At 38.7% G+C, this 27,765-nt stretch overlaps 1 protein-coding gene across 1 annotated transcript; it reads left to right on the top strand.

Moving 5' to 3' along the window:
- The first annotated feature begins 282 nt into the window (after positions 1-282).
- Positions 283-27,765, top strand: LOC114308260 (alpha-1,4 glucan phosphorylase L isozyme, chloroplastic/amyloplastic). Its single transcript, XM_028253817.2, has 15 exons — positions 283-811; positions 2,539-2,777; positions 2,941-3,042; positions 3,273-3,449; positions 3,609-3,884; positions 22,067-22,338; positions 22,602-22,719; positions 22,803-23,393; positions 23,536-23,688; positions 24,399-24,527; positions 24,980-25,216; positions 26,132-26,208; positions 26,325-26,511; positions 26,737-26,937; positions 27,433-27,765. The coding sequence occupies exons 1-15, from the start codon at positions 595-597 to the stop codon at positions 27,547-27,549; spliced, it is 3,093 nt and encodes a 1,030-aa protein (XP_028109618.2). The 5' UTR covers positions 283-594; the 3' UTR covers positions 27,550-27,765.

The following is a 27,765-nucleotide window of genomic DNA, read 5'->3' as shown; positions in this document are numbered from 1 at the left end:
TGGTGGGTAAAAATAATTTTTAAAAATTTTAAAATATTTTTTTGACATTTATTTTTGTTAAATTAGTTTATATTTTATCAAATTGATAATTTTGCCCTTAAAATTAAGCAATGATATATTCAATTGTACTTATTTAGAATAAGATTTAAAATTCAAATCAAATATGTCATAATTAAAAAGCCATGAACTAAAATAACACGAGACCTAAAGTATAAAGATTATTAATGCAATCCGTCCTAAAATTTTTTAGAGTGTCTAGCATAGTAACATTACTCGTTAGGTAATTAAAAAAAATAATAATAGTTACTCTAATAATTGTGGGTAGTCCCGCAACACCGAATAGTTTCCCTCAGTAAACTGGTGAGTGAGTGAGAGCGTATAACAACATGGCACGAGAGCAATCTCGTGATTTGATGAAGGTATGAATTCAATGAATGAATTGAATTATTTGATGAAAGTATGAATTCAATGAATGAATTATATAAGAAGAAGACAAACGTAGTCCACTATCTCCTCCATAGTCTGATCTGATCTCGCAGAAGATATATATATATAGAGAGAGAGAGAGACAGAGAGAGAGACAGAGAGATAACAATGGCGACCTTACCGTTCTCTGCAACTTCAACTAAAACAGAGTCGTTCTCGCATTTCAGTTCAATCTCAAGATGCATCCGCTTCAGCTCTCGAATAAGGTCCTCCAATTTGTTCCTCATCCGAACCTCCTGTTTTCGGAGATTAAAGCGGTCTTTCACGGTTAAGAATGTCTCGAGCGACCCAAACCATAAACTCAAGGATCCGATCACCGACGAAGGTTTGTTCTTCTTTTGGAATCTGTTTTTTTTAAATTTTTTTTTTTATATCTAATTATTTAAATTTTTTATTAAATACTAAATCGAAGTAGTAGTTTGGATTATTAGGGTACTGTTTGATACTGTTTACCTTTTTGGTTTATCTTTACAAAAGTTTTATAAATTAATTTTTGTTTATTTTTTAAAAAATATAAATTATAAACGCATTTCATTTAAAAAATTTTAAAAATATAAACTAAAAAATATATTTATTCATATTTAAAATATTTATTTTTTATTATTTATGAGAATGAGATCATATATATATCATAATTGAAAAAAAGAATTATTTGAAAAAAAAGTTTGGTAGTCATATTTTTAAATGAATTTACGTTTCCGCTCAAATTTATAAATTGAAACAATCATTTATAAATATAAACTTTTATAAATATAAATATAAACTTATGATTTCCAAACTAGCCCGTTTTCAATGTTTTCAGTTTATATTCAAAACACACTTGGAATTTTATATAATACAGTTAAACATGGTTTTTTGAAGTTTTATTTTGTCAATACTAATTGAATTTTAAAGTCTTGTTTGGAATTACGTGAGCTTAGAAAATAATTTTAGTTGGGAAGTAAGCGTCCAAATGATTTTATTAATATCTGCAAGCCTGCGATTGGAGCCAAGGAATACAAATCAATATTACTGATTTAAGATAAACTGTTATATTATAGTCCATGCTGATTAGATTAGGGAATAATTTATAATGGGCTCTGACTTGGATACAAAATCATGTGGACAAGTCTTGGAATTGACCATCTAATGGATCTCATTTTAATCTTATAGTAGAGAGAAAAAAAATGAACTTGTTTCGATAGTCTTCCAATCTCACTTTTACTTGAAAAAAGAGCAAGTAAATGTTGCATTCTGTCATTTGAAATACTAAATGGGATTAATTAGATATTGGGTCTGAACTCAATCTCTTTAATATTAACATGGCATGAAAAAGTAACAGATCATTAAAAAAAATATATTTCTTTGTTCTAATAAACTACATCTGTCAGACTGTTATTTTATTTTAGAAATTCACATTTTACGATGTTTGGAACATGAAAGGATTGGGACCAACCATCTGATAAAAAAGACCACAAGTCATTTAATTAGATGATTTCGCCATTCATTTTCAAACAACATCGTTGGATGGTGAATTATCCTTCGAGGATGTAAAGTGTTTGAAAGTGGATTGGTTCGCAATTATATAATCAAACATGGTTTCTTTCTTAATGTTGTTGATTTAAAATGGGATACATCAGTTGATGGGGCCTGATCGTTTTTTGATGTTAATATGCCAATATTTGATTGTTACCTAAAAGTGTATACTTCATTAAGTTTTGACATTGTCAAATTTTCAGGTGGATTTGTGGTGCTCATTATGAGTAATTCTTAACGTCTATAATTAGAGCAATACAAGTCAATTGTTGTGGGAAATATCAACCCTATGAATTGATGCGTTTAACACTCAAATTAGGGATGTTACGGTACATGTTATGTTCTGTCCGTCTTAATGAGATTTACTATGGTTGTTGCCAAATATTAGTAGATCGGTATACTCTGTGTGCACAAGGTTGTGCCCCTTTTGCTGATTTCTTTATTGAAATTTTCTTTCTTACTTATCAAAACAAAAATAAAAGCATATTATTCTGGACTTTATATAGTTTATTTGTTGATTTTTGCGTGATGATTTAGGTGCTGCAATCAACGTGACTTCTTTCACTCTTGATGCTGCATCCATTGCGTCGAGTATCAAATACCATGCAGAGTTCACATCATTGTTTTCTCCGGAGCGATTTGAGCTACCCAAGGCTTTCTTTGCAACAGCACAAAGTGTTCGTGATGCACTTATCATTAATTGGAATGCAACATATAATTACTATGAAAAGATGAATGTAAAGCAGGCATACTATTTGTCAATGGAATTTCTACAGGTCTGACTTGGGCATCTTGATTGCATACCACAATTGACACCTTCACAATCCATTTCTGTTTCACCAACCACGGCATTTGCAGTCCATTACTGTTTCATTATTGTACATTTGGATTATACTTTTTTGCAGTTCATTACTATTGCAACATGATCTACCTTTGTAGGGAAGAGCTTTGTTAAATGCCATTGGTAATTTAGAACTGACAGATGCTTATGGAGAGGCTTTGTGCAAGCTTGGGCACAATCTTGAGAATGTAGCTTGGCAGGTCAGATTTCCTTTATATTTTCATTTTGTTTGATGTGCTTGTATTGTACATTTTTCTTGATATTGTGAAGCCTTGTGCACTGTCCATTGTTTAGCCTCAACAAGCTGCAAAGCTTCTTAAATCAATATCTTCTCTTTACTATGCACAGAAAAAAAAAAAAAAAAAAAAAAAATGGTGAACGCTCCCCCTTTTTGGTTGTAGCGGTTAACTCTTTGGTTGATCAATAACAGGAGCCAGATGCTGCACTTGGAAATGGAGGTCTTGGTCGTCTTGCTTCCTGTTTTTTGGACTCTTTGGCAACATTAAATTATCCAGCATGGGGTTATGGTCTTAGATACAAACATGGCTTATTTAAACAACTGATTACAAAAGATGGCCAGGAGGAAGTTGCTGAAGATTGGCTTGAAGTATGATTTCCTTTTGTTCAGTATTTTCACTTTGTTTTATGTTAAACCTATATTTAGCTATTTTGAAATTTTAATAGCTTTATCTATTTTTATTGTCTTGAGTTATTTCATAATGTAAATCTTTTTTGTCTTCCAGTTAATTTCAGTTTCTCCTTGCAGATGGGCAATCCCTGGGAGATTGTGAGAAATGATGTCTCGCATCCAGTGAAGTTTTATGGCAAGGTTGTGGTGGGGTCAGATGAAAAAAGACACTGGATTGGTGGAGAAGACATAAAGGCTGTTGCGTATGATGTCCCAATACCGGGATATAAAACTAGAACCACAATTAACCTTCGACTGTGGTCCACTAAATCTCCATCAGAAAATTTTGATTTAAATGCTTTCAATGCTGGCGAGCACACCAAAGCTTGTGAAGCCCAAGCTAATGCTGAAAAGGTTTGGATGCATTCATGGTTATGTATACATTTTTTTTCCCTCATTATTTTGCTATAATCTGGATATTCTTTATAAAATATAATTGGTAGGATGTGGTTTGGGGCCTCATTTATACTAAAATACTGAATACATGGAAGTTGGGTGTTGCCTTTTGGAACAAACCAAACATATGATATTGTTCTTTCTTGTATTCCCATTGCACCCTTGTAAGTAGTGATTATGTTTGCATTATTGCATACTTAGAGATACTAACATAACTAAATAAGAAAGAAGATTTAATATTTCTTTATTTGTCAGTGTCATGTTTGTTTGTGCCTGCTTCATTTCTGTTTTCACATGCTTTTCTAATTTATTGATTTTTTTTATAACAATGCTAACTAGCGAATATACTTGTTAGAATAGCTGGAAATTTGTGTTAATGCATATAATATGATAGTGGTGTTGGTGGTAGATAGTGGCATGTATAGAATATGATAGTGGTGTTGGTGGTAGATAGTGGCATGTATATAATATGATAGTGGTAGATAGTGGTAATATATAATATGTAAGTGGCATATAATGGGTTATAATGATGTTTGTAATATCTCCTATATAAGGAGTGTCATTTGGTCTTGTAAAATAAGAAGTTTTGAATATAACAGAAATATATTCCTTCTTCCTCATATTTTCGGAGTTCTTCTTCCTCATATTTTCTAAGTTGGTATCAGAGCAACAAAAAACGCAGCAGCCCTAAAACCGTCATAGCCATGTCGGAAGTCACGTCCGAAACCACTTCAACCCCTGCCGCTGCCATTCCGGTGAAAACGTCCAACTCTCACTCTGTCCAAATCACCACCATCCGCCTAAATGGTGATAATTTTCTCCGCTGGTCACAATCTGTTCGGATGTATATCCGTGGGTAAGGAAAGATCGGTTACATCACTGGTGACAAGAAGGCTCCTGCTGTTAATGATCCGCTGTTCGACAGTTGGGACGCTGAAAACTCCATGGTTATGACATGGTTGGTCAATTCTATGGAGGAGGATATAAGCTCTAATTACATGTGCTATCCTACTGCACAAGAATTGTGGGATAATGTTAGTCAGATGTATTCTGACCTAGGAAATCAATCTCAAGTTTTCGAATTAACTTTGAAGTTGGGAGAGATTCGTCAAGGAGATGATTCCGTCACCAAATATTTCAATTCGTTGAAAAGGTTGTGGCAGGATCTTGACATCTTCAACACATACGAATGGAAATTGGTTGACGACTGCAACCACCACAAGAAAACTGTGGAAGACAGCCGTATTTACAAGTTTCTTGCCGGCCTCAACATTGAGTTCGATGAAGTGCGAGGAAGAATTATTGGCAGACCTCCTCTCCTATCCATTGGCGAAGTATTTGCCGAAGTCAGAAGGGAAGAGAGCCGAAGGAGCGTCATGCTTAAGAAAAAAGGTACTGGTGAATCAATTGAAATTTCTGCTTTAATTAGCAATGCTGCGGCCAACAAGGCTGCAAATTACCAGCGCAGGTTTGATGATAAGCCACGGGTCTGGTGTGATTTTTGCAACAAGCCTCGCCATACACGCGAAACGTGTTGGAAGATCCATGGCAAACCTGTCAACTGGAAAAGCAGCAAACAAGGAGAGAAGAATCGTGGCTTTCCTACCGCTAATGAAGCCGATTCAGGTCCCTTCAACAAAGAGCAGATTGATCAACTCTTAAAGCTGATAAAATCCAACTCCTCATCCGGTACTCCTAGTGTTTTGTTGGCACAAACAGGTAGAAATCCTAAAGCCTTCTCTTGCCTAAACTTCTCTCCGTGGATCATAGATTCCGGTGCCTCCGATCACATGACTAGTTTTTCCCATTTATTTAGTACCTATTTCCCTTGTTCTGGTCATGACAAAATCAGAATAGCCGATGGTAGTTTTTCACCTATTGCAGGAAAAGGATTTATTAAACTAACTGAGAAAATTAATCTCAATGCTGTTCTTCACGTCCCCAACTTAGCCTGTAACCTTTTGTCTGTCAGTAAACTATCTAAGGATTCTAATTGTCGTGTTACATTTTTTGAATCCCATTGTGAATTTCAGGACCAGAACTCGGTGTTAAAACATATCACCTACTTCACCTACTAAACCTAACCCACTACACCACTACCACCTCATCTACTCCACTAAACCTAACCCACTACACCACTACCACCTCCACTTTACCTACTCCATCTACCACCTACTACCATCTACTCTTCTATATATAGGAATCATTGTAACATTCAATACATCTATCAATAATACAATCAATATCTATACAATTCTCTATCAATAATATACAATTCTCTATTTCTCAATATCAATACATATAGCTTCCAGTTCGCCGCCACCAGAGGCGACTTCTCTACATACAAAGATCAACCATTCTCATCTCTCTCTGAGATGAAGAGGCCAACCTCTCTCTCTCGGCAACTCTCTCTTCGGTTTCTCTCTACACCACCTTCTCAACCATTTAGTTCTACTACTGTGACCCTCTCTATGATGGTTTTGGTGTCTCTGCAATGTGGGCTGTTCTTACTATTGTTGTTGTCTTTGACTTCTCTGTGGGTGCAACACTTGGAAGGGGTGTAAATAGGGGTTTTGCAACACTGCTTGCTGGTACTCTTGGCGTTGGAGCTCATCGAATTGCTAGTTTTTCTGGAGAAATATGTGAGCCCATACTACTTGGGCTTTTCGTCTTCATACTAGCTGCAGTAGTGACATTCATAAGATTTTTTCCAAGAATGAAAGCAAGATACGATTATGGGCTGCTGATATTTATATTAACATTCTGTTTAATATCAGTATCTGGTTATAGAGATGATGAGGTGTTAGAGATGGCCCACAGGAGGCTATCCACCATACTCATCGGTGGTGCCAGCGCTGTGATTGTGTGTGTATGCATTTGTCCATATGTGGTGCTGGTGTTATCAAGGGCTTCCAGCCATCTATCTATCAGGCAAATAATGGTGGGGCCAATTTTGTGGCACATGGTTAGAACCTTTTCAGAGGACTACAATGATTTGAATGTTGAGCCTTCGTTTGGAGAGACCAATCTCGACTTTGAAGGCAGAGAGAGGAGCACTAAGGAAAGCACACCCATTCTTCTTTTATTTATTTAATCACACTCACCAAGTTTGTTTCACTCTCATTATCACATCCATATACACCGGTATCATGTTGTCTTCAACTTTCTTTTATTTATCATTTTAAAATACACCCTTATCATGTTGTTCCCCACCTTCTTTACTTTATATATATATATATATATATATATATATCTCTTTTTATTATATTCTATTACTCAAACTCTCCTCCATTTGATTTTAAAATCACTTATTTTTTATTTATTTTTTCCAAATCACTTTTCCTCCTTTTTACATACCCCCACTTTATTTTTGAAACAATCACCCTGATATTTTTCATATAATCCATCTATACATATTTTTTTATCTATTTTCTTTCTCCCTTGTTTTCTTTCATTTTATTTTTATTTTTTCAACACAACACTCCCCCCCCAAAAAAAAAAAAAAAAAAACATTTTACAAACTTGTCATTTCTTCATGCCGGGGATCAACCCCGATCAGCATTTTACACCAAAACAAAAAAAAAAACAAAAAAAAAAACAAAAAAAACAAAAAAAAACACACACAAAACAACCACATCCACAGGCGGGATTTTGCTTCTCTACTCTGCTGCGGGTCGCTTTTTCTTGCCTCCGTCCTGGGCGGCCCTTGCCGGTGCTGCCTCTGTGTTTCCCGCACCCACTCCACTGGGCACGATCACTACTCCCTGCTCCTCCACTGCAGCATATGGCGGACCTCCAAATCGGAACATAACGGTGGCCTTCCGCTTCAGTTCCTTATTTTCCGCCTTTAGCACACTTATCTCTGCTCGCGCATCCTTATACATGCGTTGGAGCAGAGCCAGTTGGGCGTTTAACTGCTGCACCTCATTTGTCATACTCTGCAGCCGGTGCGACAAGTTTGTGACCGCAGTCATGGTTTCCACACATGACTTCAAAGTATACTGATTCGCCTCAATATCTGATTGCGCTGCCATTCTTTGCTCCACAGACCGCATAGGAAAGGTCAACGGAGCAAACTCAGGGGCGTTTGGTTGAGGTTCAAGGGCAACCGCACCGATTATCTCTCTTGTGGACTCGTTGAGGTCGGGAAAGAGAGTAAGCAGACCACGGGAAGAAGAGGCCATGTTCTGGGTAGCTGGACGGGAAGAAGAGGCCATGTTTTTGGGTTGCTAAGTGTTTCAGAGAAGCAGCGATTACCGATTGGTACTGTCAGACAGGGTTGGTTACAGAGTGTTTCAAGATTTGCAGCTCTTCGAGACAAGCTCTCTGAGAATGCAGAGGTTTCAACTAGTTTGTTATGCTTCCAAGCCTCAGCCTCCGCTTCGGTTTATAAAGACCCTGACGAAGAGGCCGACACGCGTTCTGTCGGTCACGTGCATCGCCGCGTGTCTGGCGCGCCTTTTGATGGCTCGCCGCTCGATGATTTCTGTCGGGCACATCTTTTGATAAAGTGGGCGCGCCTTTTGAGGGCGCAACTTTTGCGGGCTCGATATATATATCTACATGTATATCTTTTGGGCAGCCTATATACACACTCATACAGTGTCTTCTACACCGATCCGACATGACCCCATAAACTGTCTTCTACATCGGTCCGACATGACCCCGTAAACAGTCTTCTACAGCGGTCCGACATGACCCCATAAACTGTCTTCTACATGGGTCCGACAAGACTCTGTAAACTGTCCCGACATTGATTCCGGTTAGCTCCTTCATGGGTCCGACAAGACTCTGTAAACTGTCCCGACATTGATTCCGGTTAGCTCCTTTATGGGTCCGACAAGACTCTGTAAACTGTCCCGACATTGATTCCGGTTAGTTTCTACAAGGGTCCAGCAAGACTCCGTAAACTGTCACAACATTGTCTGCTACAACGGTCCGACATGACCCCATAAACTGTCTTCTACATCGGTCTGACACCGCCATCCAGTGTCCTCGACACCGTTATGACACCACCATACAGTGTCCTCTACAACGTTATGACACCCCCATACAGTGTCCTCTACAACGTTATGACACCACCATCCAGTGTCTTCACCAATGGTCTGACACGACCATACAGTGTCTCCTATCCTCTTTTATTTTTATGTATTTTTCTTGTTTTGTTACTCTCTCCAAACTCAAGTTGGTTAGTTCCTATCCCCCTTGAGTTTGCGGGGGGCTGTTAAAACATATCACCTACTTCACCTACTAAACCTAACCCACTACACCACTACCACCTCACCTACTCCACTAAACCTAACCCACTACACCACTACCACCTCCACTTTACCTACTCCATCTACCACCTACTACCATCTACTCTTCTATATATAGGAATCATTGTAACATTCAATACATCTCTCTATTTCTCTTTATACATTAAATTTTCTACACTCGGGGATGATGATTGGGCGTGCTAGGATGCTTGAAGGTCTTTACTACTTTGATGAAGTACCTGTTAGTAATAAAAAAGCTCAGAGCTTTAATAGTACTAGTTCAATCTCTGTTCGAGAAAAAATAATGCTATGGCTCTATAGGCTAGGACATCCTAGTTTTCTTTATCTGAAACATTTATTTCCAGAATTATTTAAAGGGATTGATTGTTCTTCTTTTCATTGTGAAAGTTGCATTTTTGCAAAATTTCATCGCTCTACTTATTTGCCAAAACCTTACTAGACTTCCAAACCTTTTTATTTGATTCATAGTGATGTTTGGGGCCCTTCTAAAATCACTACTCTTTCTGGTAAAAGATGGTTTGTTACATTTATTGATGACCATACCCGCTTATGTTGGATTTATTTGATGAATAAAAAATCTGACGTGAAAAATTTATTCACAAATTTTTACAATATGATTGAAAACCAATTTCAAACCAAAATTGGTATTTTACATTCTGATAATGGAACAGAATATTTCAATGAGCAGTTGGGTGAGTTTTTGGAAAAAAAGGGGATTTTTCATCAATCTACATGTCGGGATACCCCTCAACAAAATGGCATTGCAGAACGAAAAAATAAACATCTACTTGAAGTTGCACGTGCTATAATGTTTTACATGCATGTTCCTAAATATTTATGGGGTGAAGCAATTTTAACAGCCTCTTATTTGATAAACAGGATGCCTACAAAGGTGTTAACATACAAAACACCTTTCGATTGTCTCAAAGCTTTTTTTCCTGACACGAGGTTGTTTTCTGATTTACCCGCCAAAGTTTTTGGATGTACTGCCTATGTTCATGTTCCTAGTCAATTTCGGTCAAAATGTGTTTTTTTAGGTTATTCCTCAAACAAAAAGGGGTATAAGTGTTTCGATCCTCAAACCAAGAAATTTCATGTGAGTATGGATGTGTCATTTGTGGAAACAAAATCCTATTTCCCCAACACTTCTCTTCAGGGGAGACAAGAGGAGTAGAAGACCATTTTTGGGATATTTCTATCCCGCTCCCCAATGTCATTTATCCTACACAAAAACCACATCTGTCTGATAATGATCACTTAGGAGAATCAAGTTCTACGGTGCCTAGTCAAGAAGATTCTTGTTTAGGGGGAGAAGTACTACAAAATGATCTAAATCCTGAGCTTCAAGTTTATACTAGGAAGCGATTTCATCTGAGGAATAATGACCTGAATGTCCATCCTAATGACCCGAATGTCCACCCGAGTTCTGGCATCGAAATTTTAGGTAATCCTATTCCTTCTATTTCCGACCTTGATGTTCCTATAGCAATTAGGAAAGGTGTCCGAAATTGCATTAAACATCCTATTGCAAATTACTTCTCCTATCAAAGACTGTCTAAAAACCATAGAGCTTTCACATCTAGGATTTCACACTTGTTTGTTCCAATAAATATACAGGAAGCATTGGATGATCCGAATTGGAAATTAGCAGTCATGGAGGAGATGAATGCTTTAAGGAGAAGTGGTACTTGGGAGATAGTTGATCTACCCAAAGACAAGAAAACAGTTGGGTGTAAATGGGTGTTTACGATAAAATGTAACGCAGATGGAAGCGTTGAGAGATACAAGGCGAGACTGGTGGCTAAAGGCTTCACTCAAACTTATGGGATCGACTATCAGGAGACGTTTGCTCCTGTTGCTAAAATAAATTCCATCAGAGTACTGTTATCTCTTACAGTAAATTCAGATTGGCCTCTACATCAACTTGACATTAAGAATGCATTTCTTAATGGTGATCTTGAAGAGGAGGTGTTCATGAGCCTACCGCCGGGATTTGAGCAGAGACTTGGAAGCGACAGAGTATGCAGATTGAACAAGTCATTATACGGACTCAAACAATCACCAAGAGCGTGGTTTGAACGCTTTGGGAAGGCAGTTATCAGTTGTGGCTTCTCGCAGAGTCAAGCAGATCACACAATATTTTATAAACATTCAAAAAACAGTAAAATTGCAATTTTGATTGTTATGTTGATGACATCATTTTAACTGGTAATGATGAAGCAGAGTTAGCAGCTCTCAAAGAGAAACTCGCAAAAGAATTTCACATTAAGGATCTGGGAGCTCTCAAGTATTTCCTCGGAATGGAATTTGCAAGATCCAAGGAAGGTATATTCGTTAATCAGAGAAAATATGTTCTTGATCTCCTTGGAGAAACAGGTATGCTTGGTTGTAAGATGGTGGAGACTCCGATCGAGCCTAACTTGAAGTTACAAGCTGCTAAGGCTGAAGAAGTCAAAGAGAGGGAACAATATCAGCGACTTGTCGGGAAATTGATTTACTTGTCTCATACGCGGCCTGATATTGCCTTTGCAGTCAGCATGGTAAGTCAGTTCGTGCACTCACCAGGGGCAGAACACTTTAAGGCCGTTTATAAGATCTTAAGATATTTGAAAGGAACTCCAGGGAGAGGCTTACTGTTCAAGAAACATGGACATCTTCAAGTTGAAGTATACACAGATGCAGACTGGGCAGGAAGTGTTACAGACAGGAGATCAACATCCGGATACTGCTCCTTTGTAGGTGGGAACCTAGTTACATGGCGGAGTAAAAAACAGAATGTGGTAGCTAGAAGTAGTGTAGAAGCAGAGTTCAGAGCTGTTGCCCATGGAATCTGTGAAGTAATGTGGATTAAAAGAATTCTTGAAGAATTAAAGCTTTCTCACCCGACACCCATGAAGGTCTATTGTGACAACAAAGCAGCTATATCTATAGCTCATAATCCGGTTCTACATGATCGCACAAAACATATAGAAGTGGATAAACATTTCATCAAGGAGAAAATCAATGCTGGCATAATCTGTATGACCTACCTTCCAACAGGTGAACAATTAGCTGATGTGCTAACGAAAGGACTACACAAGAAGCAATTTGATAAGCTGACTAGCAAGCTGGCTATGGAAGATATCTTCAAACCAGCTTGAGGGGGAGTGCTGGAAATTTGTGTTAATGCATATAATATGATAGTGGTGTTGGTGGTAGATAGTGGCATGTATAGAATATGATAGTGGTGTTGGTGGTAGATAGTGGCATGTATAGAATATGATAGTGGTGTTGGTGGTAGATAGTGGCATGTATATAATATGATAGTGGTAGATAGTGGTAATATATAATATGTAAGTGGCATATAATGGGTTATAATGATGTTTGTAATATCTCCTATATAAGGAGTGTCATTTGGTCTTGTAAAATAAGAAGTTTTGAATATAACAGAAATATATTCCTTCTTCCTCATATTTTCGGAGTTCTTCTTCCTCATATTTTCTAAGTGGAATTAAGTTTGAATAGGAAGTACGTGATTGTGTTTCCTTATATTATGCCTTACGGCACTCCTATAATTACTCAGTATTATCAATATAAAAGGGAATGAAGTCTACCTCATTTCCTAACTCTTTCTCTTCTCTAAAACTACATAGTATCAAAGCCAAAATCCTAGCCCATACCTTCTTCTGTTTTGTCGGCAAGGACCCTACCATCATTGCCGGCAGGTCTTTTTTCCCAAGAGTTCAGTCAGCCCCGTAGCCCCTCACCTAGGCCATTGACTGTCATCCACAGCCTCACCCAGACCATCGACAGTCACCCAGTCTTCTAGGGAGTCTGTCAGCAGCCTTTCTGGCACCCTAGGGGCCTGTCGACAGCCTCTCGGGCTTTCTTGGCCTCTGTCGGGGTCTTGCTTGACTCCTTGGCTTCGGTCGGCTCTCTCAGTCAACTCTGTTTCTGCCACAGTTCGTTCTTCTCTCTTTTTTCTTGTATTGCTGTAGGCAGTTGTTAATGGTGTCGACCTAGTTATCTATATATATATTTAAAAAAAATGGTGATCCATTAAAAAAAATAAAAAAATAAAAAATATAAAAAACGAACAAACAAGACAATTATTATTCTTTTGATGATCTTTTTGTGGTCATAGTGTGCTTTCCTCATCCATTTTCTGAGTTTGTGATTGGTATTGGGTTTAAGGGTTTCTTAGTAGACTATTCATGGTAGATTTCACTAGTGAGTCCACAACTTCTCAGTCGCCAAAGAGCGAGAGTTCCTTTATCCTTCTACTATGACTGATAATATCAACCTTGGCCTTAAAATCACCACTTCTCTATTCAATGGTTAGAACTATTTAGCGTGGTCGCAGAGTCTGACTATTTTCTTGAAGAGCAGAGGGAAGATAGGGTATGTTGATGGCCAAATACAGGCACCCATCACCACTGACCCGAGTTATGATTAGTAGGAGATCACCAACTCCCTCATTATGGGTTGGTTGATCCATTCTATGATCCCGAAGATTGGAGAGGGCTATCTCTCTATGGACACTGCCCAGGATATTTGGAAGGCCGTGACTACCACTTACTCTCGGAAGGGGAACTTCTCATAGACTTTTGAGTTACGTCGCTCCATTGAATGGTCAGTCCAAGGTGAGATGACTATTCTTCAGTATTTTACCTTCCTTAGTAATGGGTGGAAGCGCTTTGATCACTTTTAGGTTTATAAGCCTTTATGTCCCATTGATTCTGCCGGTTACTGAATGTTTGTGGCGCAAGAAAGGGTCTTCAAGTTCTTGGAAAGCCTTGATGTGGAGTATGATCTGGTTCGGAGCAGAGTTCTTGGCATGGATGTGCTTCCTTCTCTCCAGGAAGCCTTTGCTTTTGTGCAGAATGAGGAGAGTCATCGCTCTGCAATGCTTCCTTCTCTTACTACTGATCGTTCGACCTTGGTTTCTGCACCCCCTCGAGATGGTGACCGTGTGACTCGTGGTCCTCGTCCTTCCTCCGAGAAGGATTGTTAGAATATAATATGTAAAATGTTGCTTTAATAATTAGGTTAGTATAATAATTAGTATGCTTTAATAATGTACCTTTAATAATGTTGTTTGGTTTGTGCTTCTACTTTCGGTTTGTAATTGTTCTCCCTCTCCTCTATAAAGGAGAGAGCTCAACACACTATAACATATATCAATCAATAATACATCTATTTCTTACATGGTATCAGAGCTGTAGGTTAAAGATCTTGGTGTTCTTCGCCTTCCCGCGGGCGGCAACCTTGCATTGACCGCCCGCGCGGATCTCAACCAATTCAAACCTCCCTCTCCCTCTCGGCACCTCACTGTGTTGTCAATACCAGACGGCTTCCCATGGATTATTTTTTCACCTTCAAAAGCCCATTTGTTCACTAATTCCAGCTAATTTTCTCCAAACATTAACCAACCTTGATGACCAAAATCAAGATTCACAGATTCCGACTGGCCAAGCAAATTCTAAGGCCATATCCTTCAAATGGAGCTTTAATTTATCATCATTATCAGAATGAGTCGGAAAGCTGAGAGAGGCGTAAGTGTAGAGATCGATAGAGGCGGCCACCGCCGTAGATCCGTGGACTACGGCGTGTTCGCCGATCTAGACAGAGAAACAAAAGACAAGGGTTACTGCCGCCACCCGCAGCTACCTCACCGTCCGCCTCCACGACTCCGAGCCCGCCTCCGCCTACCGGGACCTCCACGACCCCATCGCCGCTGCCTCCGTCGTCCTCGAGTTCTCCGTCGCCGCCGTCCACGACTACGGCGTGTTCGCCGATCTAGACAGAGAAACAAAAGACAAGGGTTATTGCCGCCGCCCGCAGCTACCTCACCGTCCGCCTCCACGACTCCGAGCCCGCCTCCGCCTACCGGGACCTCCACGACCCCATCGCCGCTGCCTCCGTCGTCCTCGAGTTCTCCGTCGCCGCCGTCATCATCGACCACCCCATCGATGCCGTCGAGCTCATCATCGAGTGTATCGACAGGGCTTGTCGTTGGGATTGCCATAGGTGGTGTTGCGATCCTTCTGATTTTCAGCATTTTGTTCGTATGTTGCAGAACGAAGAAGAGCAGAGATCATGACTACTTTGTTCCTCTCTCTCTCCCTAGACCCACTTTACTCAAAACCTGAAATCACCAACTGTCCCACACGTGGGCATGAACGTGTAGTCCCAATCTTGTAACACGTCCAGTTCGAAAAGTTGTGCCATGTCCACGTTCATCACCACCTCTTTCTTTTTCAGCTTTTTTCTCTTCAGGACAGAGTGAACTATATTATCTATCTTTTTTTATTCTAAAATATTCTCCCACCAAACCCTCTTTTGGATATTCGTGAATTTGCAGCACAGCATCACCTCTCCTTTTCTTGGACGAGCAGACACAAAAACATGGCAGCCGACTGGGTTGCAAAAGCTCTAACAGCCAGATCCTTACCCTCTGATTGGGTTATCTCTCTCTCTCTCGTGTTTTTAAACCCATTTTTACTTTTCTTCCTTTATTTCTTTATTTTTTCTTTTCATCCATTTTACACCACCACACACTACCAGCGCACATGCTTTCCATTAATATATTATTATTATTATTATTATTATTATTATTAAAACAAAAAAAAAAAAAAAAAAAAAAACCAATTCCACCACTCTTCTTTTCTTTAAACATAACACCCACTCTCCACTCATTCCTTTTATTATTTTTATTATGCACACACTCAGACTCCATGTGCTCTTTGACCCTTTTTATCCACCCTTACACACACCCCCAAATATATTTTGATTACCCTTCCAAACCAAACACTCTCCATTGTTTTTTCTTTGTTTTGATATTCAAAAAAAAAAAAAAAAAAACAACAGACGCCGACGGACTGCACACCAAACTCATTTTATTCATATCGGGGCTCACCCCGATCACCATTTTACATCCAAAAAAAAAAAAAAAAAAAAAAAAAAAACAAACAAACAAACAAACAAAAAACAAAACAACCGCACCCACAGTGGGATTTTTCTTCTCTACTCTGCTGCGGGTCTCTTCTTCTTGCTTTTCTCTTGATTGTCCCGTGATTGCCCAGCCTCCATGCTTCCTAGACCACCAAGCAAGTTGCCTCCTCCCTGCTCCTCCACTATAGCATATGGCGGCCCTCCAAATCGGAACATAACGGTGGCCTTCCGCTTCAGCTCCTTGTTTTCCGCCTTTAGCACACTTATCTCTGCTCGCGCATCCTTATACATGCGTTGGAGTAGAGCCAGCTGGGCGTTTAACTGCTGCACCTCATTTGTCCTACTCTGCAGCCGGTGCGACAGGTTTGTGACCGCCGTCATGGTCTCCACACATGACTTCAAAGTATACTGATTGGCCTCAATATCAGTTTGCACCGCCATTTTTTGCTCCACCGACCGCATCGGAAAGTTCAACAGAGCAAAACCAGAGGCGCTTGGTTGAGGTTCACTGGCCACCGCACCAGTTATCTCTCTTGTTGACTCGTTGAGGTCGGGAAAGAGAGTGAGCAAACCACAGGACGAAGAGGCCATATTCTGGGTAGCTGAACGGGAAGACGAGGCCATGTTATGGGTTGCTGAGTGTTTCAGAGAAGGGTTGGTTATAGAGTGTTTACAGAGTATTTCAAGATTTGCAGCTTTTAGCGACAAGCTCTCAGAGAACGAAGAGGTTTCAACTGGTTTGTTATGCTTCCAAGCCTCAGCCTCCGCTTCGGTTTATAAAGACCATGATGAAGAGGCAGACACGCGCATCATGCGCCGCTCGGCGCTAGACGACAACATGGGCGCGCTTTTTGATGGCACGCCTTTTTATGGATTGGGCACGCCTTTTGATGGCACGCCTTTTGATAGATTGGGCACACCTTTTGAGGGTGCGACTTTTTAAGGGTCTGACAAGACTCTGTAAACTGTCCCGACATTGATTCCGGTTAGCTCCTTCATGGGTCCGACAAGACTCTGTAAACTGTCCCGACATTGATTCCGGTTAGCTTTTACATGGGTCCGGCAAGACTCTGTAAACTGTCCCGACATTGATTCCGGTTAGTTTCTACAAGGGTCCAGCAAGACTCCGTAAACTGTCACAACAACTGTCACAACATTGTCTCCTATCGGTCCGACATGACCCCATAAACTGTCTTCTACATCGGTCCGACACGAGCCAGTGTCTTCTATAATCTTTTCTGTGACTACTATCGTAGATCTCGCCACACACGAGAGACTTGTTGGAAGCTGCATGGAACCCCCTCTGGTGGCCGCGGAGACCGTCCTGGTACTCGAGGCGGTAGGTCTGGTCAATCTAGAGGCCAAGGGGCTAATGCACAAGCACATCTTTCAGACACTGTTGAGTCACTATCTTCATCTCCAGTTGTCTCCACCGCTGCTGATGTTTCGGGGTTATCTGCCTCGGATTTTGAGATTGCTCTTCGCCACTTGCTAGACCGTCACGCCTCCACTTCTACTACAAGTGCACCCTCTTCTTTTTTTTTCAATTCATGTAACTTGGCTTCCTCTCCATATGCATTGCTCTCTCATACGACTGTACTATGGATTATTGATTCTGGTGCTATGTCTGGCTCCTCTAATTTGTTTTCAAAGTATAACCCCTCCTCAGGTCAGGAAAAAGTGTGTATTGCGGATGGTACTATGTCATTTGTGTCAGGGGAAGGTTTAATTCATGCTACCTCTGCCTTTCCTTTGTTCACTGTCCTCCATGTTTCAAATTTTGATGTTAGTCTTTTATCTTTGAGTCGCATTACCCATGACTTAAATTGTAGCGTGATATTTTTTTCCTGATCATTGTCTTTTTCAAGACTTCATCATGAGGAAGAGGATTGGCAGTGTTAGAGAGGAACATGGTCTCTACATTTTGGATCAGACCGATAAGCTGGCTCATTCATCTATTCAGCTATCCACCAAGGAAGACATCTGGCTGTGGTACCGTCGCTTAGGACATCTCTTTTTTTTTTTATTACTTAAGCATTTATTTTCTTCTGTGTATGAGAAAAATAATGTGTTAGATTTTCAATATGAGTCTTGTCAACTTGGAAATAACACAGAGCCTCTTTTGCTCATTCTATTAATAAAAGTTTTGTTCCATTTTCTTTGATTCATTCTGATGTACGGGGTCCATCCCGTTTTGTGTCTTTAATCGGTAAAAAATGGTTTGTTACCTTCATAGATGATTGTTCCCGGGCCACTTGAGTCTATTTGATGAAAGATAAAAGTGAGATATTTTCTGTGTTTCAAAACTTCTATAACATGGTTTATACTCAGTTTGGGGTGGTTGTCAAAATTCTACATTCTGATAATGGGGGGGATATATTGACTCTGGTCTTGCCACTTACTTCGCCACTCATGGCATTATTCACCAGATTTCATACACTAATACTCCTCAACAAAATAGTGTTGCAGAACGCAAAAATCACCATCTCCTTAATGTCGCCCGTTGTCTATCCTTTGAGATACGAGTTCCTCGATCCTATTGGAGAGAAGCGGTTCTCACTGCCGCATATTTGATTAATCGACTTCCTACCCAAGTCCTCCAGAAACAAACCTCTCTTCAAGTTTTGTTCGGGTCGATCTCTTCCGAGTTTTTCATTTCTCATAAGACTTTTGGCTATGTTTGCTTTGCCCATAATCATTCGCCCACTCGTGGTAAATTCGATCCTCGGTCCCTTACGTGTGTTTTTCTGGGTTATTCTGCCACCAAAAAAGGTTATAAGTGTTATCATCCTCCCACTCGCAAATGGTTTGTCTCGTAGTTGCAGGAATCGTGCTAATATGTGACGAATCTTCGTAAGCGTTTCTTAGAAAGAAACGTGTAGGAATCGCGTTTCTGTAGAGAGAGAAACGCGATCCTGTTCAAGATGGGATCGTTGGTGAAGAAGAACAAAAACCCTAGCTTGTTGGTCAACAAAGAGAGAGAGGAGAAAGAAGGTGAAGAAGAACCTGAAGGTTGTGTCTGGGATGTCCTTTGCTTCGTTTTTCTTCTTCTTTCATCACTTCGAAGGTCGTCTCTCTCTCTCTCTCTGTGTCTTTCGTCTCTATTGCAGTTCGTCTCTCTCTCTCTCTCTCAGTTTTTCGTCTCTGTCGCAGTTTGTCTCTGTCTCTCTGGCAGATCGTCTTTCTCTCTCTCTCACAAATCGCCTCCTCGTTGATCGTCATCGTCTCCTTTGCCTTCGTCTCTGCCTTCTCTCACTGGCGCTCTCTCTCTCTCTGGCCTTCTGTCACGATATGTATCTAATATATAAGTAATATATATATATATATATATAAGATAAAACATATAAAATCTTTAAATAAATATATATATTTAAAAAATAAAAAAATAAAAAACATTAACACATTATTATTTAATATATATCATATATATACATATAAATATATAATAAAAAAAATAAAAATATTAATATATATAATTTTTATAAATATTTACCCAAAAAAAATATTAACACATACAAATATAATATATATATATGAGTATATATTATACATATTAATAAAAAAAACACACACATATATGTAAAATAAAATAAAAATAAATTAACAATAACACATTATTTAAAAAATGTAATCAATAAAAAAAATAATTAATGTGTATTAAAATAAAAATATTTATAAAAAAATTCTAATGTGTACAACCTAAGAAACTTCTATCAGCTCCCGCTTCCTCGCTCCTACTTCCGCCCCCGCCCCCGCTCCCGCTTCGTGCAACTAAGGTTTGTCTTCATGGATGTCACTTTCTTTGAGTCTCAGCCTTACTTTCCGACCTCTCCGGTATCGCAGTCATCCCTTTAGGGGAAATCTTGGTGTGAAGAGATTCCTGTTCCACTTCCGCTCGTGGTTGAACATATAGAGGATGATGAGCCAGCAGTTGTTGAGGAAAAGGAAACAGGTAGAGTTTATATCAGGGATAAGGACAGATAGCAAGTCACCTGGATACAAGAGACTACTTTCCTTCCCCTATTGTCAACTTCTTCTCCGGATGAGTGTCCAAAGTCAAACCCCTCTCCTGAGAGTCCAAGTAATTTTGATTATAGTATTCCTATTCCTAATGTTTCAGATCTTGATGTTTCTTATATACTCATCATCCTATTACTAATCATGTCTCTTATTCTAGTCTGTCTTTGTCATATAAAGTTTTTCTGTCTAAAGTGTCTTCTGTGACTGTGAGTCTACCTACTAATTTTCAGGATTCTCTCTGTATTCTTGAATGGAAACATGCCATGATGGAAGAGATGAGAGTTCTCAACAAGAGTGGCACTTGAGAGTTAGTGGAGTTATCTAGAGGCAAAAATCCAGTTCGGTGTAAGTGGGTGTACACGGTAAAATACAAAGCAGATAGTTTCATAGAACGGTACAAAGCAAGACTGGTTGCTAAGGGTTTCACTTAGACTTATGAGGTGAATTACCAGGAGACATTTGCACCGGTTGCTAAGATGAATTTTGTGAGAATCTTACTCTCTCTTGTTGCAAATTTGGATTGACCACTTCATCAGTTTGATGTGAAGAATGTCTTCCTTCATTGAAAACTAGCATAAGAGGTCTATATGGATATTCCTCCTAGTTTTGAGAATGCTAAGTCCAACGGTAAAGTATGCAAGCTCCGAAAGTCACTTTATGGACTAAAGCAGTCTCCTAGGGCGTGGTTCGAAAGGTTTGCTCAAGCTATGCTGAAATATAGGTTCAAGCAAAGACAAGCTGATCACACATTGTTTGATGATATTGTTCTAACAGGAGATGATGTGGAGGAGATTCCTCGTTTGAAAGAATACTTATCCAAAGAGTTTGAAATCAAAGACTTAGGCTATTTGAAGTATTTTTGGGCATTGAAGTAGCTTGGTCCAAGGATGGTATCTTCATATGCTAGATAAAGTATGTACTTGACTTGTTAAAGGAAACTGGAATGCTTAGAGGTAGACCGTGTGATACACCTCTAGAACCGGGCCAGAAACTGAGTGAGGATCAAGAGGGAGATCCAGTGGACAGGGGGAGATACTAGAGACTAGTGGAAAAGCTCATATACTTATCTCACTCACGTCTATACATTGTTATTGCCATGAGTATGGTGAGTTAGTTTATGCATGCTCTGAGAACTTCCCTCTTAGAGGCAGTTATGAGAATCCAGATATACCTGAAAACTTCTTCAGGAAAGGGTCTCTATTTCTCAAAACATGACCATCTCAGCGTTGAGACATTTACTGATGCAGATTGGGTAGGATCCATCACTGACAGACGATCAACTTTCGAATATTGTACATTTGTTGGTGGCAACCTAGTCACATGGCGTAATAAGAAACAGAATGTGGTTGCTAGATCTAGTGCTGAGGCAGAATTCAGGGCTATGGCTCAGGGTCATGCGACTATACTGTGACAACAAGGCCGCAATCAACATAGCTCATAATCCAGTTCAACATGATAGAACTAAGCATGTGGAAATTGATAGATACTTCATCAAGGAAAAGCTCACTAATGGTAGCTCATAATCCAGTTCAACATGATAGAACTAAGCATGTGGAAATTGATAGATACTTCATCAAGGAAAAGCTCACTAGTGGTATCATATGTATTTCATTTGTGAAGACTGGAGACCAACTAGCCGATGTTGTCACCAAGTGGCTAGGGAGCAAACCATTTCATGGCATTCTCAACAAGCTGGGAATGAGAGATATTTTCGCACCAGCTTGAGGGTGAGTGTTAGAATAGGAATTAAGTTAGAATAGAAAATACGTGATTGTGTGATTGTATTTCTTTATATTATGCCTTATGACACTCTTGCAATTACTCAGTATTATCAATATAAAAGGGAATGAAGTCTACCTCATTGCCTAACTCTTTCTCTTCTCTAAAACTAGATTATTGTGGTATCAGATTTGCTATATACTATACCCTGGAGATGAATCAATGGAGGGAAAGATCCTTCGTCTGAAGCAACAATATACCCTGTGCTCAGCTTCTCTGCAAGATATTATTGCACGGTTTGAGAGGAGGTCTGGAGGGCATGTCAAATGGGAAGAGTTTTCCGAAAAGGTTGCAGTGCAGATGAATGACACTCACCCAACACTCTGCATTCCAGAACTGATGAGAATATTGATGGATTTGAAGGGCATGAGCTGGAAGGAAGCTTGGGATATTACCCATAGGTATTTTTATTGCTTTAGTTTTATGTGCATGTGTGACGGTGTCATTTTCAGTTATAGAGACCAGATTAGATTGTGAATTTGTAATGGATTCAGTGTGTTCTCAAATCTATTATATCTCTTTTTGTCTTAAAATATTTTATAAGCTTTAGTGATTTTAATTGGATTTGAAACATTTTCTACTGTTTACATGCCATTTGGCAGTTAATATTTATTTGCAAGTTGTGGTTACATAATTGCCTCACGTGCTGGTATATACTTGCCAGAACTATGGCATACACAAACCACACCGTTTTACCTGAGGCATTGGAGAAATGGAGCTTAGAACTTATGCAGAAACTGCTTCCTCGACATGTTGAGATTATAGAGATGATTGATGAGGAGGTAGTGCAAAATAAACACACACAATCTTTCTCCACTGGAAGTTGTTACTTTCATACTAATTTCTGGTATTTGCTATTTTTCAGCTGATCCATAAAATAATATCAGAGTATGGTACATCAGATTCTGACCTGTTGGAGAAAAAATTGAAGGCAATGAGAATTTTAGAAAATGTTGATGTGCCTACTTCCATTTCTGATTTATTTGTTAAACAAAAAGAAAGTCCTGCTGTTGAATCCAGTGAAGAAGTTGAAGAATCTGATGTTGAATCCAGTGAAGAAGTTGAAGAATCTGATGAAGAACTTAAACCTATTGATGAAGATGAATCAAAAGAAGAAAGCATGCAGAAGCAGAAAAAGGTGGACTTGGAATCAATTACAAAACCGCCACACAAAGAAAGTCCTGCTGTTGAATCTAGTGAAGAAGTTGAAGAATCTGATCTTGAATCCAGTGAAGAAGTTGAAGAATCTGACGAAGAACTTAAACCTATTGATGAAGATGAATCAAAAGAAGAAGGCATGCAGAAGCAGAAAAAGGTGGGCTTGGAACCAATTACAAAACCGCCACAGATGGTCCGCATGGCTAATCTCTGTGTCGCAGGTGGTCATGCAGTAAATGGAGTTGCTGAGATTCATAGTGAAATTGTAAAGGATGACGTGTTTAATGAATTTTATCAGGTATAAATGATAGTGGTACTTCATTCATTCTTGAACTATATATTTGTCGATATTTCATTTTACGCATTTTATGACTTTTATAGCTCAGCTCATTTTTCTCAGTATAGTTAGAAGTGATGCTATTTTTGCTCTCTGTTGGTAGATGTGGCCTGAGAAATTTCAAAATAAAACAAATGGGGTGACACCAAGAAGATGGATCCGTTTTTGCAATCCAGATCTAAGTAATATCATAACTAAGTGGATAGGTACAGAAGATTGGGTCCTTCACACTGAGAAATTGGCAGAACTGCGGAAGGTAATATGCAGTCTGTGTGTCCATTTTTTTTTTCTTTTTATTAATTAAAATTCTTGTACTAGTTGGATAACTGATTTTCATTTTTGGTATGGGTTTACATTTTATCTGTCTTCTGTCAACCAAATATCTACCTAGCAGGATGAATCTAACTTGAACACTCATGAACTACTGTCATCAATTAGAATGGGCTAATGGACACCCTATTTTAAGCTATGTTGCGTTTGGTAGCTCAAAGAAAATAGACAAACCAGGGACATGAAGAACTGAATTTTTCAAATACTAATGATTTTAGGTTGAAATGTGAGCACTTCTCGGTAAAATGTGTTAGCTAATCATGCTAGAAGATGATCAGATCATTAGGGAAAATCACTACTAGACTAGTACGTATTAACTTTATTTTTTCTATTCATCATGAACTGTAAGTTGCAGCATGGCTTTGTAGCATTACAAGTGGTATTTGAATTATTTTTCCTTCATTCTAAATCTTTGGGTGGTGAGCACTGTTATAAAGAGGGTGTAATTAGTTGGACATCAGTACAAGATGTGACAGGCATCTAAAATTTGTGGCATGAAATGAGACTGTATTTGACTGTTCCTCTTTGTTTTGCTATTTCTTGAAGAAGTTCATTTTCTTCCCCTTTTAGTGTTGAAATTAGTAGTGTTACGCAACCATCATATATCCTAACCTGAGTTTTGAAAACTATGCATAGTTTGCCGAGAATGAGTATCTCCACATTGAGTGGAGGGCAGCAAAAAGGAGCAACAAGATGAAGGTTGTGTCATTCCTCAAAGAAAAAACTGGATATTCCATCAGCCCTGACGCAATGTTTGATGTCCAGGTTATTTCCATGCCTTTAGAATCTTTTTTTTCTTTCAATTTCACAATAACACAGTGCAAAACCATTTTGGCCTTTAAAATTTGTGTTGAACATCACAACTGTGAGCTGACTCATTTCCAGTCCATAAAAATTTTCCACCTTGAAAACACACAAGCTTTAGGAAGTGGCATTATATTGTTGCCTGTTTAAAAGGTGAGAAACTTGTCATAAATATCTCAACAAATGGTATAGCTGGAAATTCAATAAATTAATCATTAGCTTTTTTGACTGTGCGAAATACAGTTTGGGACTCCAAAAAGGAAATGTGGACTATTATTTGGGAAGGGATATTATGTTAGATGAAACATCATTGCATTCTATGATCTCTCTATGCATAAACATTTCTCAATTTTCCTTATATTCCTTGCAAAAATTGTGCTGTAATAGATAAAGTTGACTTTTTCCCCCTTCAGGTGAAGCGTATCCACGAATACAAGCGACAACTTTTAAATATCTTGGGGATTGTTTACCGCTACAAAAAGATGAAAGAAATGAGTGCAGCAGAGAGGAAAGTGGAGTTTGTTCCACGAGTTTGTATATTTGGAGGAAAAGCATTTACCACATATGTGCAAGCCAAAAGGATAGTTAAATTTATCACAGATGTTGGGGCTACAGTAAATCATGATCCTGAAATCGGTGATTTACTAAAGGTACAGTTTTCTTGGTAGGTTTTATTGATCAAGCTTTCCGAGTCCACACATTGTTCTCTGTGTGTGTGTGTGTGTGTGAGTGTGAGCACGTGCACGATGTGCAAAATGGAAAGGCCTAACCATGACTCAATGGTGAGAATTCTTCACTATGAATGTGATAATGTTGCCTTCTTTAGCTATCTGAACCATATTTCTCAAGGCAAATGGCTCAAAGAAAGGTTTGAAGTATCTCCTGTCCACTACTCGTGAGTTATGATGTCATGGCTATTCCTTGGTGATGATCCCATATGCTTCATTTTATGAATTTTAACAGATCTATCAAAATTAAGGATCACTCACAACTCCTTGAAAGGGTTCAGTAAAATACTTGTGAATCCATGGCAACTTTGTCCATGCAATTGGATATTGATTTTTGGATACTTTTTGGTGAAGACTCTTTGAACTTTGTTGTAGCACTTCAATGATTCTATCTGGGGTAATTATTGACAGTCATTTTGATCACACGTTATAAAATTGACTGGAGTGTCCATAGTTTGGTAGCCTTATAGATCAGTTTTGAGATTGCACAGATAATAAACAACAATTATAACTCCAATCTATATGTTTAAAATAAAAAAAAATAAAAAAATACTATGTCAATTTCAGCAGAAGTTAAGCAATTAAATGCCAATCACATGAAGCTGTCGAATTATAGGCCTAGAATTCTTGCAATTTTTGGAGGAACTTTACTGGAAATACTACCAAGAATCATTATTATTTTTTGGCTGTGGAATTGCTTCGACTGCCCTGGTAGAACATTGTATATTGATTTCTTTGCTGCAAGCTCATCCATATAACTGATCTTGATTGTTGCTGCAAGCTCATTCATACCATTGATCTTTGATATTCTTATTTCCTTTAATTTTTTATTTTTAGGTTGTATTTGTTCCTGATTACAATGTCAGTGTTGCTGAATTGCTTATTCCTGCAAGTGAGCTCTCGCAACACATCAGGTATTTAAAACCCAGGTCACACATCATTTTTGCAGAATAACAGCTTTTATTTATTCCCTGATAGACTGAACTCTTGATTTATGGTCTTTAAGATTTGACTCTCTCTCTCTCTCTAGTACTGCTGGGATGGAGGCCAGTGGAACCAGCAACATGAAGTTTGCTATGAACGGTTGCATCTTGATTGGGACCTTGGATGGGGCCAATGTCGAAATAAGGCAAGAGGTTGGACCCGAGAACTTTTTTCTTTTTGGTGTTCAAGCTCATGAAATCGCGGGCCTTAGGAAAGAAAGAGCTGAAGGAAAGGTATACCAATGGATCAAATTTCTCTTTCTATTTTTGTTTTTGAGGTTGAACCCAAGTGTCACTGTTTCTACTGTGGAACGAACCCTACTGAGGTTGGGTAGTTGTGCCTTTGAAAAGTTTCCTCATGAGCAGAGTGGGAAGCTGTAATTGTTGTTTTTTGTTGCTCTATCTGAATCTTGTATCAGCTGCATTGAATGATTCTATCTCTTTTCTTACTTGATGTAGTTTGTGCCTGACCCACGTTTTGAAGAAGTGAAGGAATTTGTTAGAAGTGGTGTTTTTGGACCATATAACTATGATGAATTAATGGGATCCTTAGAAGGAAACGAAGGTTTTGGCAGTGCAGACTATTTCCTTGTGGGCAAGGACTTCCCAAGTTACATAGAATGCCAAGAAAAGGTCGACGAGGCATATCGAGACCAAGGGGTGAGTGATCTAAGCATTTATCTGCATATCTCTGTTGCTAAGCCGTGCACATTTGTCACTTTTATGTGCTTGCTAGTTTCTAATGTTCATTCAACATACATTTTTGAGTTGGATTGTTCTTTAGTCTGACTCTGCATGCCATATTCACAGCTTCATGGATCATTTAGTAAAATTTAGATTCCAACAAAATGTTGATTTGATAACTAACATAAGAATGACAGCATTGGCTTCTTTTTTTCGTCTTCCATGCATCGTTTGATCTTTCCAAATTGAAATTTGACTTGTTTGCAATAATTTGTTTGCTCCGAGCATGTTTTGCTAAGGTTTTTAGCATCAAATATTATGTTCTTGCACCGTACAAAAATATGCATGCATTCGAAAATGGAAAATCTCATTTACTCAATATATTTAGAACGTAATTATGTTCATTTACTTGATTTATTTAGATCCTACTGTGTTTTTTGTTCCTTACATTTGTAATTGTTGGTGGTGCAGAGATGGACAAGAATGTCAATCTTGAATTCAGCGGGCTCGTACAAGTTCAGCAGTGACAGAACAATTCATGAATATGCCAGAGACATATGGAACATTGAACCGGTCGAATTACCTTAAAAAAAACTTGGTCATTTTATAGAAGTGAGTTTGTTTGTTTGTTGGTTTGTTTGTTTGTTTTTTTCTCTATGCGAGTGAATCAGTCCATACATGTTGTCATTATGTAATAAAGTTGTGTTAGCTTGATATGCTTGCACATTCACCTGAAACTTGGTCACCTCTAAATTCTACTATAGCTTATGAATAATAATGAACCTAATATTTGAGCAGCTACAA

Source organism: Camellia sinensis, chromosome 4 (assembly GCF_055761805.1).
Source record: "Camellia sinensis isolate YWXY chromosome 4, ASM5576180v1, whole genome shotgun sequence".
Classification (NCBI taxonomy): domain Eukaryota; kingdom Viridiplantae; phylum Streptophyta; class Magnoliopsida; order Ericales; family Theaceae; genus Camellia; species Camellia sinensis.
Note: the sequence above shows the minus strand (reverse complement) of the source record. Positions and strands in the feature narration are given on the sequence as shown.

Coding starts and splice junctions, on each gene's coding strand:
- LOC114308260 (XM_028253817.2), top strand. CDS start 595: ATGGCGACCTTACCGTTCTCTGCAACTTCAACTAAAACAGAGTCGTTC. Junction 3,450..3,608: donor TTGCTGAAGATTGGCTTGAA/GTATGATTTCCT, acceptor TTCTCCTTGCAG/ATGGGCAATCCCTGGGAGAT. Junction 26,938..27,432: donor AGGCATATCGAGACCAAGGG/GTGAGTGATCTA, acceptor TTGGTGGTGCAG/AGATGGACAAGAATGTCAAT.